A 15560-nucleotide genomic window follows, 5' to 3' on the forward strand; every position below is an offset into this window, starting at 1 on the left:
CGAAACAAATTGTAAGTAAATCTGTTGAAATACTGCTAGAATACAGGATATTTTTAAAGGACATACTTACATTTTTAAGACTTAATTATAGAAATGCTTCGCTTATAACATTATACTTTGTTGTCCCAGGATTCAACATACCAAAAATCAGATCAATCGGATGATTAGATCACATAAAAATTTGTTGTTAAAAAAGTAAAAATATCAAAATATTTAAAATGGACGAACGGACATTCTTGTAATGATTATAGAGTTGCTACGCTTTCTAAATCGTACCTAACTACTAAAGGAATTACCATGCAAAGTTTGAAATCGATACAAGGACAATTCTAACATGCCTAAATTAACGGGAAAAAGGTATCCGTTTGTGACGGACGGACGTACGGACGGACCGACCCTAATTATAGAAAAGCTTCGCTTTTAAAAACTCTTACATTTCTATGATTTTCTAACCATAATTTACAAAAAAAAACCTCGCCTCTCATACTCAAATCTTTTTAAAAACAACTAATGTTCAGAGAGAGAGAGGGGACAAATTACTGTTTATTACACTAGTCCCCAAAGTTTCATAAAAACGTTTTCTTATTTGTTGGCTTAATAACTTTGGGGACTTTAGTAAGTTTTGATGGGTTGCATCATTATAATGCGTGTTCAACGTTTCAACCCCCAATTGTAATATACAGAAGGGAAAAAGATGTGTATCAATAGTCCCCAAAGTTTTATAGTAATTTTCTTTATTTGTTGGCTTAACAACTTTGGGGACTTCTGTTGGATTTTGACTGATTGGCTCATTAGGTTGGGTGTCCAAAAGTTTTAACCACTAATTGTAATCGATATATAGGGTAATTTTGTGCAAATTCTTACACAAAACATTAAGCAAAACAAAATCGATAGGACAATTATAACATGATTAAATTAACGGAAAGAGATCTAACCGTTACGGACAGTTGGACCGATAATAGTTATAGAAAAGCTTCGCTTTTAAAATATATTACATAGATAAACTAAGATTTTGTTAGTTCTTTACAAAATATAATATAATAAGTTTTCAGCCACTTTTTATAAAGGTTATGGTGGTTGTCTTGTTGTTTTGTTTGACCATGGCTTAATCAAAATGTTTTGAGATTGTGGCTGCAGTAAAGTTCAAAAAATTCTGGGATCATATGTATAACTATATAATACAACCATACAACCAACCCCTAACTTGCACGACCATTGCTTGGTAATGAGTTGCGCCTATTTTGAGCCAAGGAATTCTTCCTATTCTTACTATTCATAGAAAGAATCTGGCAGCAGTTGTAGGCATAAACTTTCATCGTCTTTATTTATGATGCGGTTTAAGCAGAGAAAATAATGGCATTTCTTTATGCAGATATTGTAAAAGAATTTTGAAAAAAATCGATAACAAAGAGAAAAAATTATTTTCTCAAGTATAAGTTCAAAGAAAGTTTAAATAAAGATTGTTTAATTAGTATTGATTAGGATAAATTTTTATATAAGTGTTTCAAAACACTATTTAAAAAAAAACTTATTAGAAGATATAGTTATAATTGAAAAAAATATATTTAGTTTAAAAAAAAAATAGTACATCAATTTTGTTGATTATAAATAGCAGCAATTATTAAAAAAGTGCTCTTTAAAAGGACTCTCCACAGAAAAAACAACTTTGGATTTTTGAAAATCTAACCTGAAACTATTATTCTCTGTTCAATTTTAGGCATTTTTTGTTTTTGTGGCATCGCGATCGAAGCCCTTTGAAAATTTTGTCCGCCGCCTATTTGTACTACCGCTAAAACAATATATTCTACACTTTACCTCCACTCAATAAATGTTCGCCGCTAAAGAACATTTTCTCCATTCTAGAGATTTAACTCGCCGACCCGTATTCATTCTCATACGCAATATTCTCTCCCCTCATTACAATTCATGCTACAAATGAAAAAATAAGACAACGTAGCTTGGAGAAGCAGAGAAAAGGCCTAGAACCTGTAAGAAGCTTCACTGCAAAGGGTAACCATATTGGTTCAATTATTAGTAAGATACTTTATTACACATTGCACAGACAAACAACCTGCTACTTTTATATAAGGATAGAAGTTTACAATGCTATTAAATCTACTCATCTTATCAAGGATGACAACATCCATAAAAGTGAAGATCGAAAAGCAAAAGGATGGAAGGACAAAAGAGCAATAACTCTTGTAGAGTGTTAGAACTTGAACAGCAGGACATTGATTTCTAAGTCTAAACACAATTGTACATAAATTTGTTACAAAACTGCGTAAATTTAGGAAACAGTAGGGACATTCTTTCATTTATAGGATTTGATTATAGAGACACCTCGCTTATAATACTGTGCCTTGTATCCAAAAAACAGATGAATAGGATAATCATACTATATAATGTCAAAATGTTAAAAATCAGCAGATTTTAAATGGACGTACATACTTTCTGATTATCGAGTTTCTATGCTTTCTAATTGATACCCAACTGTTAGAGAAATCACCAGGCAAAAAAATCGATAGGACTATTCTAACATGTCTTTTTTAATAATTATATAATATCCAACAATGACTAAACAATACTAATATTTTTGTAGAAATAAATTGAAGAGTTTGGACAGGGATCTAATGTGATAAGATAATGGACGAAAAATGTATTACATCCCTAATAATAATAAATAAGATTACTCCTTCCAAAAATTAAAATTATTGGTTGAAAAATTTCTCAGTCCCCTTTCCAATGACAATAAAACAATAAGGATGACAATATTCATAAAAGCGAAGCTCTGAAAGGGTAGGACAAACGAACATTAACACTTGTAACTGAATAATTAGAATATAAATGTATAAAATTATAAACAAAATTTAAGTAAATTTGTTGAAAAACTACGCTAATACAGGATAATATTTAAGGACATACTTACATTTTTAGGAATTGAGTATAGAGATGCTTTGCTTATAACAATGTACTTTGTTGTCCTAGGAATCAGTATTCCAAAAATTAGATCAATCGAATGATTCTACCATATAAAAACTTGTTGTTAAAAAAAGTTAAAATTCAACTTGTTTAAAATGGATGTACGGACAATCTAACGATTATAGAGTTGCTACGTAACTATCTACTACTAACTATCGTACCTAACTACTACAGGATTCACCATGCAAATCGATAGGACAATTCTAACATGCCAGACGGACGGACGGACCGACCCTAATTATAGAAAAGCTTCGCTTAAAAAAAAACATAGTAGGCTAATAGTCATAAAATAAACAGTTTATCGCTACTGCTATACGCAACCATCTTTATTATACAACAAGGATGACAACATCCATAAAAGCGAAGCACTTAAACAGTAGGACAGACGGACATTAACACTTATATAGTGTCAGAACTGAATAATCATAATATAAATGTATAAGAGTCAAAGCAAAATTGTAAGTAAAATGTGTTGAAAAACTGCTTGATTCAGGATAATGTTTATGGACATACTTACATTTCTAGGACTTGATTATAGAGTTGCTTCGCTTATTACATTATACTTTGTTGTCCCAGGAATCAATATACAAAAAATCAGATCAATCGGATGATTAGATCACATAAAAATTTGTTGTTAAAAAGTAAAAAAATCAACATGTTTAAAATGGACGTACGGACATTTTGGTGATGATTATAGAGTTGCTACGCTTTCTAAATCGTACCTAACTATTAAAGGAATCACCATGCAAAATTTGAAATCGATAGGACAATTCTAACATGCCTAAATTAACGAAAAAAGCTATCCGTTACGGACGTACGGACGTACGGACGTACGGACGTACGGACGGACGGACGGACGTACGGACGTACGGACGGACCGACCCTAATTATAGAAAAGCTTCGCTTTTAAAAATAGTTATTTATCGCGTCGTATTATAGACAGCTTTCCATGGATATTAAAAGGTCTGGCCTAACAATATGGGTATTATTTTAATGATATCTTAATTTGATATTCGTGGAAAATTGTCTGTAATACTCACATTTTTAGGACTTAAGTATAGAGATGCTTTGTTGTCCTAGAAATCAGTATTCGAAAAATCTGATCAATCGAATGATTTTATCATATAAAAACTTGTTGTTAAAAAGGTTAAATCAACATGTTTAAAATGGACGTACGGACTTTCTGGTAACGATTATAGAGTTGTTACGCTTTCTAAATTGTACCTAACTACTACAGGAATCACCATGCAGAGTTTGAAATTGATAGGACAACTAGCATGCCTAAGTTAACGAAAAGAGCTAACCGTTATGGACTGACGGACGGACTTACTGACGGACTGACCGACCCTAATTATAGAATGGCTTCGCTTTAAAAAAATATTTATTAGATTATTTCCAGACTTGTTGGCTAATACAAAATTTGTAAAAAGGGGGGGGGGTATTAATGCAACCATCTCGTAATCAATATAAAAATGGCACTTAGAATTGAAATTTTGATCTGAAAATTTGCATAAGTAATCCTTGGTAGGTCTATTTTCCCTAAATTGAACAAAAAGTTGAAAAAGTAATGGTGAATGGCTGGCAGCTGGCAGCTCAGCCTTTTAGCTGTTTTTTTCTTATTTTCAGGATAAATTTATCATTAATTATGTAGGAATCAACTAGGGTAGCATGGGGTTATTCTGGTCAATTTTTTATTTCTACCCAAAAAAAAACATACTTCCAAAAAATTAAATTTGGTTAAAAATCAGTCTAAAGAACATCCTATTTTTCATCCAAACTTTTTTTTATATCATACTTTTTATCATATCATTATGTTTTTTAAGCTTTATTCATAAATTAGAGGTAATTTCTGATTCGCAGGTATTGGAATTTTTTGACCAAAGTGAATTTTTTCCCTAAAATCTTTAATTCTAAAAATCCTGCCAGTTTTTGTAGCAGTTCTCAATACATTTTTTCTTCTCTCAAATTGGCTAGGATTGACCTACAAGGGTGGTCGGTGTCTAAAGATGCAGAATTATTGCCTGACAATAAACTCAAAATGATATGGGGTCTCTAATATTACAACACATTTTATGCAACAGGAATTTTAAAAAATACAAAATCTTGAAGATGTATTTTAAATTTTGGAGATAGAACCCATATCCTGTAGAGTTTTTTTGTTAGGGCATGCAAAGAGCTTTCTATAGACACCTTAACCCATTAGGGATGAACCGGGTATTAAAACCCGGTTCCAGAAAATGTAAAAAAAAAACGGTTTCCAGCTTCATAATTGCATCATTCTCAGTATGAATCCCCCCTCTACTACCCTGGCTTTCATTTCCCCCTGGAGCAGGCAGTTTAGCTTACTTCCGTTTGCCGGTATAGCTCAACAAAATTGAAAATCATGAAAATTCAAAATACCCCTTCTAACTTTTTTGTTTTTATAGTAAAGCTGCTGATTTTTTTCGTGAAATCTAAAGTTTATTGACAAGTACATCTATTTGTGAATTCGTTTTATTCAAATTATTATTTTTTATATGATTTTTTTATCTTTTTTTTACGCCCTATTATGACCCGGTTCGGCATGGCCATAAATACCCGACAGTTTTAAAACCCTGCTCGGTTTTGGTTTTATTACCCGGTTTTAACTTTTCAACCAATAAAATAACAGTTTACGTCATTAGTAAGGGTTTGAGCCACCCTAATAACCCTAGTAATCTCTATATGTGTCACCCAATAGTTTTATGTTCGTTTTCTGATATGTAACACCCAAATTTTATATGTTCTTTTTTTGTAGTGTATGTCTTTTAAAACTTTGAGAAACGGGTTTTTTCAACCGAAAAGAATGGTACCTATAGCCAAATACTAAATTTGAAATAAATCACTTTGTATATTACTTGTAGCTCTATAGATTACATGAGGTTGTGTAGTTTTCAATTACGGATCATATCAAAGTTCTAAAAAGTGTTCATCTCACTTTGGGCGTTCAAAAATTACATTTTTCAATTTTTGGTCGAAATAACCGGGTTTAATGCCGGCGGAAACTGCCCAAAACGGGTCAAAATACCCGTTGTGCATTTATGGCCATGCCAAACCGGTTTTCTTTGCAACTTTCCTGTGCACGCCATGGGTTTGAATGTGGGGATCGCTCTCTCATGAGTACTGCTTAAAAATAGAATTTAAATAAAATACCCATAAGTATTCTCAACATCAGTGTCAGTATAGAATGCTTTGTCCTTTTACTCCCACAATTATAATACAAATTTATTGAATCCGTGGCGATTCATAAATACCCACGCATGGTATTACAGTGCTTTAACCTAAGAGTACAGGTTGGTTTTTGATGTTAGATCAATATAAGATAAGTATAGTAAAGTATAAAAAGGAAAGAAAACAGTTTAATAAAGTTAATTGTATTTACATATAGATCAGTCAGATATTAATGTTACATAATACTTATAGTAAGTGTAAGTAGTGTAGGATGAGATGTGCCTAAGTCCAAGTCATGATTGTGCATATAGTTAGGCCTCTAACATAAGTCATATGCACAATATATGCCAAGTACAAAGGAACCTAAATTTAAACTAAACAATGCATGCTAAATAAACTAAGCCATTTACCTTCTTTAGCCAGGAGAGAAGAGGGAGAACCAGTTGGTTTGGGAATTAAATGATAACTGAGTTTTAAAGTGTTTGCAAGCTAAAAAGAAAACTAAATACTTGGATTTAGAGTGTTGTCTGTCTCTAGACTGTGTTTGTAAGTTAGTGTGAGCGTAAAATTGTTCATGATACTTTGGATAAGAAAGTTATCTGAGAAAAAGGCTTAGGTATGGCTTATATACAGAAATAGTTAAATAGATAATTAGCAATAGGTATATGGTTGGATATAAACATATAACATTGATAAATTACAATAGGTGTGCCTACATGGTCCATATATATGTGTATATTGATAAGAAACAGGCCAAATAGTGCATAAAGGTTGCCTAATTCTGAGCTGTGATAGCTATGACTTTCGCCTTGAAAGTCAGAGGGCAAGCTCTGCTCCAATTAAAGGAAGTGTGTCTGTCAAGGTCAGCGTGTGTATCAAATTATTCATATACATAATTATGACATACTTAATTTAATTGGGAAGCTTTTATTTAAAAGTAGCGTTCACATGTTTAATTTATTTGAAACTTAGATGCAGCATCTACAATTTACCATGAATTAAACCAAGTTGTTACTTTTCTAAATTTTTGTTCAATTTAGGGAAAATAGACCTACCAAGGATTACTCATGCAAAATTTCAGATCAAAATTCGAATTCTAAGTGCAATTTACTCATTGATTACGAAGTTGTTGCATTAACCCCCTCCCCTTTATGCTTCGTTTTGTTATTTGTGAAACCGCAGAAATTACTTTAATACTGGAATAGCTATTCATTGGCAGCTTTCCGTGGATTTAAATGAAAAATTATAAGAAAAATACCAGATTTGCTAGCCCCGTGGAAAATTATCTGGAATATGATGCTATACATGATTGGATGAGAACCTAATCTTATCCTTCTGATATTAATCGGTGTCGAAGCCATACTGGAAAAATATTTATTTTATAACCCTAGTAGCAGGAATCATTATGTGTCTGTTTCTCTGTACTGCCTTGCTAACCGCTGAACTTATATGGTTCTCCTTTACAGTGTAGCTTCCCATAAGTCCTAGGACAGTTTATAGCTGTTTCGGGCAAGGGTATCTTCACCCTCCCTATATTTATGGAGGATACCAATACCCTACCAAGAAAAATACCAATAGAAAAAAATACCCCCTCCTCCCCCTTAAACTTCCTTAAAATTACAATAAGATGTTAAAGGCTGATATATTATCGACATGCATTTTTCCATGATATTAGAGAATTCCTTCAAATACTTTGATTCAGGAATCACAAGGGATAAGACAATGAACGATAAAAAATATAAATATTAAAATAATAAACAAACAAAGAATAAGCTACCTCCATCCCAGCATTCTCAAATTGAATCAAAATATTGGGGTGTGGTAGGGTTTCAGTACTCAACTTTCTTGGATTCTATGATTCTGTTTTACTTTAATTTAGTATTTTAAATTTTTAGCAGTAATAAGAAAATGGACAATAAATTTCCTAATTATGACAAAAGAAATAAATCAAAATTATTGATCAATTGGACTTTGATAACGAGAGAGGGGACATTGGGTTGTCTATTACACTAATACCCAAAGTTTGATAACGTTTTCTTATTTGTTAGCAGAACAACTTTAGACTTTGAGAAATCTAATTAAATTTTGAAAGGATAGTTTATTAAGTACTAGCGGCTTCGCCCCTAGAGGCCTCTAGTGGCTTTTTGAATGTTTTTTTTATTTAAAATATCTAATTACAGAAATAATTGGTTTCTGTTTCGTTGGAGTCTCTTTTTCGGGAGGGGTAATTTTTTTCCAGGGGCGATTTCTCCTGATAGGGTGGTGTTACCCTCCCCCAAAATAGTTATAAACCTTCCCGGGACTTATGAGAAGCTACCCTGTTAAGGAGAACCCGATCGGTTCAGCGGTAAGCGAGATCCTTCGCTACAAACAAACAGACAAACAGACAGACATCGTTCTACTTTGTATTATAGATACCTAGTGGCCATCAACCACTAACTGTAATCTACAAACGGGTAATTTTGTGTAGAATCAAATGGATGAACATAAATTTATCGGCTATTATCTTACCTATCCCTTTAGATCCCTGGTAGTTAGTAACTTCAATAAAGAAATGAAATTTATGTTGTAACAAATAAAAATGGAACTTTTTATATAATTCAGGGATAAGATAATGAACGTTTACATCCACAATGATGATAATTAAAATTACCCCTAATGTGGATCAATATTATTGGTTGAATTTGAACCAATCAAAATTCAATAACCCAAAGTTTTCAAGATTACCAATTGTGATATACAACTGTAAAGACTAATAATGTCTCCTCACTCCCTGGGTACAATTGTAATTTACAGTTCAATGTTATCTCCTCCCTGGGTATAGAAGAGTTGTCTACAGGGATAGCACAATTGACGAAAAATGTTAACATGGGATAGATAAGAAATGCAGAGAGAGATGGGACAATGGGCTGTTTATTACACTATTCCCAGCAATGTTTTCTTATTCGTTGGATTAATTACTTTTGGGACTTCAATGAATTTTGATTGGTTGATTCCTTAAGTTGAGTGTTTGATTATTTCAACCACTATTTTTGATCTACAGAAATGGTAATTTTGATTTTCCACTTTTTTGCAACAATTTTTATGTTATATAATCATCCTATTCATCTGTTTTTTTTAACATCACTTAAAATTTCTATAACATTTTCAGGGAGGGAGGAGACATTGGACTGTAAATTATACTGGTACCTTCCCTAAGTTGTACTAAACTATTTCAGCCCCTTGCCGCTCTCGCCTTAACCTCAACTAACTCCTCTGCAAGCCAGGCAGCCATAGCTACAAATACCTGGTGCCCCCCTCCCCTTCCCTCCCACCTATCACATTCCTGCCTTCCCTTTCCTATGTCAACCTGTATCTTTACTCCAAAATAACTACACACACACAACGAGTATTTGTTTGTGTGCGCCATGGACCGCTAAAAAACAAAACCGCGTTTCCGCGGACACCGCGGATATATTAACCACGTCATATACAGACCATACACAATCTAAGGTTTATAAATTTTGCCTCCACTCTACTCATGCTTCCTAACTGCTGGACAATATTGCCGCCACTTTTTTGTGTTCGCCTCCGCCCAATAAAATCGCAGTTGCCGCATTCATCGCCCTTCTCCGCCACTACTCCGCTATACAATGCTATATACCGCTTACACCGCTATACACAAAATCCCCCAGCCTCCACTCAATTTCTGAAAAAGGGAGAGGGGAGTATTTATTGAACCGCGACATACAGCAATGAATAGCGGAGTAGCGGCGGAGAAGGGCGATGAATGCGGCAACATAGAAGCTAAAAATCACTAAAGCAGCACAAATTGAATGGCGGGAGGATTCACTTAAGGGCGGTCAAAATTTTCAAAGGGCTTCGATCGCGATGCCACAAAAACAAAAAATGCCTAAAATTGAACAGAGAATAATAGTTTCAGGTTAGATTTTCAAAAATCCAAAGTTTATTTTTCTGTGGAGAGTCCTTTTAAGGAAGAGATTAGGCCTAATTTGACTATCTATCTATCTATCTATCTATCTATCTATCTATCTATCTATCTATCTATCTATCTATCTATCTATCTGTCTGTCTGTCTATCTATCTATCTATCTATCTATCTATCTATCTATCTATCTATCTATCTATCTATCTATCTATCTATCTATCTATCTATCTATCTATCTATCTATCTATCTATCTATCTATCTATCTATCTATCTATCTATCTATCTATCTATCTATCTATCTATCTATCTATCTATCTATCTATCTATCTATCTATCTATCTATCTATCTATCTATCTATCTATCTATCTATCTATCTATCTATCTATCTATCTATCTATCTATCTATCTATCTATCTATCTATCTATCTGTCTGTCTGTCTGTCTGTCTGTCTGTCTGTCTGTCTGTCTGTCTGTCTGTCTGTCTGTCTATCTATCTATCTATCTATCTATCTATCTATCTATCTATCTATCTATCTATCTATCTATCTATCTATCTATCTATCTATCTATCTATCTATCTATCTATCTATCTATCTATCTATCTATCTATCTATCTATCTATCTATCTATCTATCTATCTATCTATCTATCTATCTATCTATCTATCTATCTATCTATCTATCTATCTATCTATCTATCTATCTATCTATCTATCTATCTATCTATCTATCTATCTATCTATCTATCTATCTATCTATCTATCTATCTATCTATCTATCTATCTATCTATCTATCTATCTATCTATCTATCTATCTATCTATCTAGGCTGTGGTGGATATAGTACCAGATATATATCCAGATATCAGAAGACTCATGGAAAGGTGTCAGGTAGAAAAATTTGTACTACATTCATTCAGTGGGGGAGGGGGGGGGGATTACAACTCTTATTCGGAGGATTGACTTAATTAACTCCTTGGTTACTTAGCACCTTAGCAAAAATACTAATGAAACCTGTAATTGTAAGAAAAAAGAAAAATATAAGGGGCGACAAGGGGGGGGGGGGGCTGGTTTTTTTTTAAAGTACTTAAGAAAAACATCTTATCATCTTATGGCCAAAATTAGTATTTCACTGTGGACGAATGAATAATATGTCTACTTTGTATGTTGGCCCTGGTGGCCACCCGAGACAAGCTGCAGAAACGGCTGGATCAGATAGACAATATGTAACTTGTATGTAGGCCCTGGTGGTTACCCGAGACAAGCTGCAGAAACGGCTGGACCAGATAGATAATATGTACCTTGCATCTAGGCCCTGTTGGCTACCCGAGACAAGCTGCAGAAACGGATGGATCAATAAGATAATATGTACCGTGTATGTAGGCCCTGGTGGCCACCCGGTACAAGATGCAGAAATGGCGGGATCAGATAGATCTGGACAGGGAATAGCATTAATAACATATACTATGTAATTAGGCCCTTGTGGCTACCCGAGACAAGCTGCAGAAGCGGCTGGACCAGATAGAACTGGACAGGGAAGAGGAATCCAGATCACTCAAGAAATTTTGTGAACATAGGTAAATAAAATATTTGAACAGAACAAAAAAGTTTAACACAATCATGGTTTTCATTTTTTGTTTTAAAAAGAAAAAGTAAAAAAAATTTTTTTTTCTGGAGAGTTATAATTTTTCTCTAGGGGCGGTTTTTCTTAAAGAGGATGTTGTTATCTTCCTATTTAAGTACTAGAGCTTCGCCTTTAGCCTTAAATAATTTTTTGTTGAAAAAAGGAATTAAATGCGGGCTTCATCTTAAATACAAGTACACAAGTACACTTCATTTTAGAATGTTTTTGGATATCTTTGTAAATATAAATATCATCATCCTTGTTTTTTCACTAGAATGGAGAAAACGTTGGATTACAATGTGAGGCTAGCAGAGCTGCAGCAGAATGCTGCCAAACTTGCTGCAAGAACTCTAGGTCAGTGTCAGCAGCGCAGCTACTCTATAATTAAGCATTGCTCCAATTGTTGTTCGTGCGTAGAGGGACAGGGATATATCTTTTGAAGACAAATTTAATTTTTCTTACAATTTTCCGCTTTAAAACTAGAGAAAATGTTTTTCAAAGTGGATCTGATTAAATTACAGAAAGAAAATTTTGTTTAAGAAACGCAGCAATAAATTCCTAATACTAATTAATACTAATTTTGTTTAAAAAGCAATAAACTTTATTGTAACAAACTTATTTAAAACATAATTAATCAATAATCAATTTTCATTTTCCTATCCATGGACAGTTGTCTATAACACTGAACACAACAAACATATTTTTCAGTACAGCTCTGATCGATTCCCAATCATATTTTCTGGATGAAAACTGGTTCTGAGCCATGCTGAAAATCATTTATTGCATCGTATTATAAATAGAGAATTTTGCACGAACACCAAAAAATAAGAATGCTATGTATAAATATTCTTATTTTAGAGAGAAAAACCATATTTGATAATATTCAACATCAAAGCAAAGAGAAGAAATTACTGATCTCAAACATCAAGCTGGCTATTGCTAACATGCACAGGTTTGGAAGCTTTACAAAGTGTCTCAAAAAATCAGCCAATTGACGTCATAAAAATAAGAGGATTATCCATATCTTTTTTAGAGATTTTCATTCCCACTTCTCACATCATTTTTATGACGTCACATTGCTGATTTTTTTAAAAACTGTGTAAAGCTTCACATGTTTGTACCTTTTTCTAGAAGCGAAGCTCTTTCAATTGATCAGAAAGCTTACCATAAATAAAATGGACGTATAGACTTTCTTTTAATACAAAAGGTGCTTCTACTTTTACAAAGTTGTACTTTATTGTAGGCTATTTTCTTGGGGAGTAGGACACCTTCACCCCCCCCCCCAAAAAAAATAAAAAAATTTTAAATAATTTTTTTGCATATATTTTGTGAATCGCCATTCATTCGCGAAAATTGGCGACGCATTTGCAATTTTTTCGGTTGGGATTAGCAACTCATTCGCAATTTTTTCGGCTGAGTAGGTAATAGAAGATGTAATAATTCCTATACTCACATAATTTTTAAAAAAAATTTCTCTTGGGGTAAAGCTCCTAGAGACTAGAGGCGAAGCAGCTAGTACTATATATGTAAGTTTATTTTTTGTCAGGCTTATTTTTCTATCCGCGGACAACATTTTGTAAAACCATTTGATGAATAAATAATCTTGTTAGGTATGTTCAAAAGCAGGCGGTGCTGTTGCCTGGAGATTCCAAGGATGATAAGGCTGCAGATAAGAATATTTCTGGACAGCTGGCAGCTATTATTTCTCATATTGAAGACCTACAGGTTCAGCATTTCCTAATTGTAGAGTAGGCTTCAACAAAATAGGGTGTGGATTCACTTAAGCACATCTATCACATTCATAATTTAATCTTTTTAACATGAAAGCTACTCTGTAAGTGTTTGTCTTTGTCTGTCCTTCTGTCTGTCTAACCTTTTGTCTGTATGAAAGTCGGTAATGGTAGGGTTAATGTATTTGTAGTACTAAAAAAGGAAAACCATTAAGAGTCCGCTAAAAAGGCAAGCTGCACAGTAAATTATATAAATGTGTATCAAACGGGATTTGGCGAGCAATATAGGTAATTTTAGCGCATTTTTTTCTTTCTTTTTGTACATTACGCTACTATAACTGCTATGTGTAAATTGTCCTTGTTTAGGTTGTGAATGAGAGAGTAAACAAATCTGACAACGAGTCTGGATATTTGGCGCCACTGCCTAGCGAACACAGTAATCTCAGAATTGATTATTAATATCCCGGTGGGTATTATTGGATGACAGGCTAATTCAAGGTCAAATTTTGTACACTCCATATGAATAGGTTTTTGTTAAGTTTAATTTTTGTTCTTGTTGAAAATGTCTATTTTCGAAAATAAAAAAATGAGATTTAAACCTGAAATATTCAACTTTAGAAGATGTTATTTGCAATAGTACTCTTCAAACATATATACATTCTCGGAATATTTGGTATCGCCGAACAATTCATATTATTAATTTCCCAGAAACTAAATAAAACAAATACTTGGAAATTGTTAAAAGGAAATTTTTGTGGTCAATTTATGTTGCTAATATAGTCTATGGGGGGAAGGGTATTGTTATGATAGCCAGCTCGGAGAAACATTTCATCAGGGTATGTGAGTATCTCTCACAATATCCACGTATTTTATTTCCATTATGAAAACAATTTGTTACATAACTTAAAATGTTTTACATTTTTATAACATTTTTGTGTATGTTTTTGATTTTTAAAAGCGAAGCTTTTCTATAATTAGGGTCGGTCCGTACGTCCGCCCGTCCGTACGTCCGTCCGAGATAGTTAGCTTTTATTGGTTAATTTAGGCATATCAAAATTGTCCTATCGATTTCAAACTTTGCATGGTGATTCCTGTAGTAGCTAGGTACGACTTAGAAAGCGTAGCAACTCTATAATCGTTACCAGAATGTCTGTACGTCCATTTTAAACATGTTGATTTTTTTACTTTTTTAATAACAATTTTTTTATGTGATAAAATCATCCGATCGATCTGATTTTTTGATTACTGATTCCTATTACAATAAGGTACAATATTATGAGCGAAGCATCTCTATAATCAAGCATTAAAAATGTCAGAATGTCCTTAAACAGAATTCTGTATTTAACAAGTTTTGCAACAAATTTACGTATAATTTTGTCAAACCTTTTATTTTCATATTTTGTATATTCAGTTCTGACACTCAACAAAAGTTAATGTTCGTCTGTCATATCGTTTCAGAGCTTCGCTTTTATGGATGTTGTCATCCTTGTTTAATAATAAAATGTTAAGTGCTTATTTTTAAAACCATTGTAAAATTTTTTTTTTTGTCTTACAAATAAAACTCTTAAACATATTGATTTTTGGTAACAGAGCTACTCTATAATACCCCTTGTCTGCCTGTCCGTCAGTTCGTCATTCCGTAACGCTATGGGCGAAATATGATTTTCTCGGATTCAAGATAGACGGCTGAAATTTTAAAAAGATCATAAGTCCCCCTTTATTTTTTTCTAAGCAATTTTTTAAGGTAAGTTAGAGAGCTGTGACTTCATGACTTATTAAGTTTAGTAATTATTCGTCGGCAATAGTTGATTCTATAAGGATATCTGGTCTATGTCGGTCGTGGTGTCCGGTCAAAGTCGGTTAGGTGGCACTAAAATTAGAAAAAATTCTAAATAAATCTTAATTTCTACATTATGACTTTTGTGTATAAGGTAGAGACCTTATTGTTTTTTTGTTGAATACTTAGATTTCAATGAACATCTGAGAAAATTGGTGTTTTGACCGTTTGACCGCTCCCGGGCCAATCTTATTACTGATCTTTTCGGCTTTTACTATAGACATATTTCATGAATATCGTGGCGGCTTCTATTACAACTAGAGACCTATACAT

The 15560-nt window shown here is 33.2% G+C and overlaps 2 protein-coding genes across 3 annotated transcripts in view; one reads left to right on the forward strand and one right to left on the reverse strand.

The window, feature by feature from the left end:
- Nucleotides 1–14126, forward strand: part of LOC145305890 (coiled-coil domain-containing protein 42 like-2-like) — a 33327-nt gene extending 19201 nt beyond the window's left edge. Inside the window, exons 9-14 of the mRNA XM_080147742.1 lie at nt 10925–10987; nt 11573–11673; nt 11995–12074; nt 12579–12672; nt 13331–13445; nt 13817–14126. Of these exons, the coding sequence (XP_080003868.1) occupies nt 10925–10987; nt 11573–11673; nt 11995–12074; nt 12579–12672; nt 13331–13445; nt 13817–13909 (546 nt within the window). The 3' untranslated portion in view covers nt 13910–14126. The remainder of the gene's footprint in view (nt 1–10924; nt 10988–11572; nt 11674–11994; nt 12075–12578; nt 12673–13330; nt 13446–13816) is intronic.
- Nucleotides 1–15560, reverse strand: part of ND-B17.2 (NADH dehydrogenase (ubiquinone) B17.2 subunit) — a 397876-nt gene that overhangs the window by 170209 nt on the left and 212107 nt on the right. The gene's annotated exons all lie outside the window — the stretch shown is intronic.

This window comes from Acartia tonsa, chromosome 14 (assembly GCF_053477335.1).
Source record: "Acartia tonsa isolate MP-2025a chromosome 14, ASM5347733v1, whole genome shotgun sequence".
Classification (NCBI taxonomy): Eukaryota; Metazoa; Arthropoda; class Copepoda; order Calanoida; family Acartiidae; genus Acartia; species Acartia tonsa.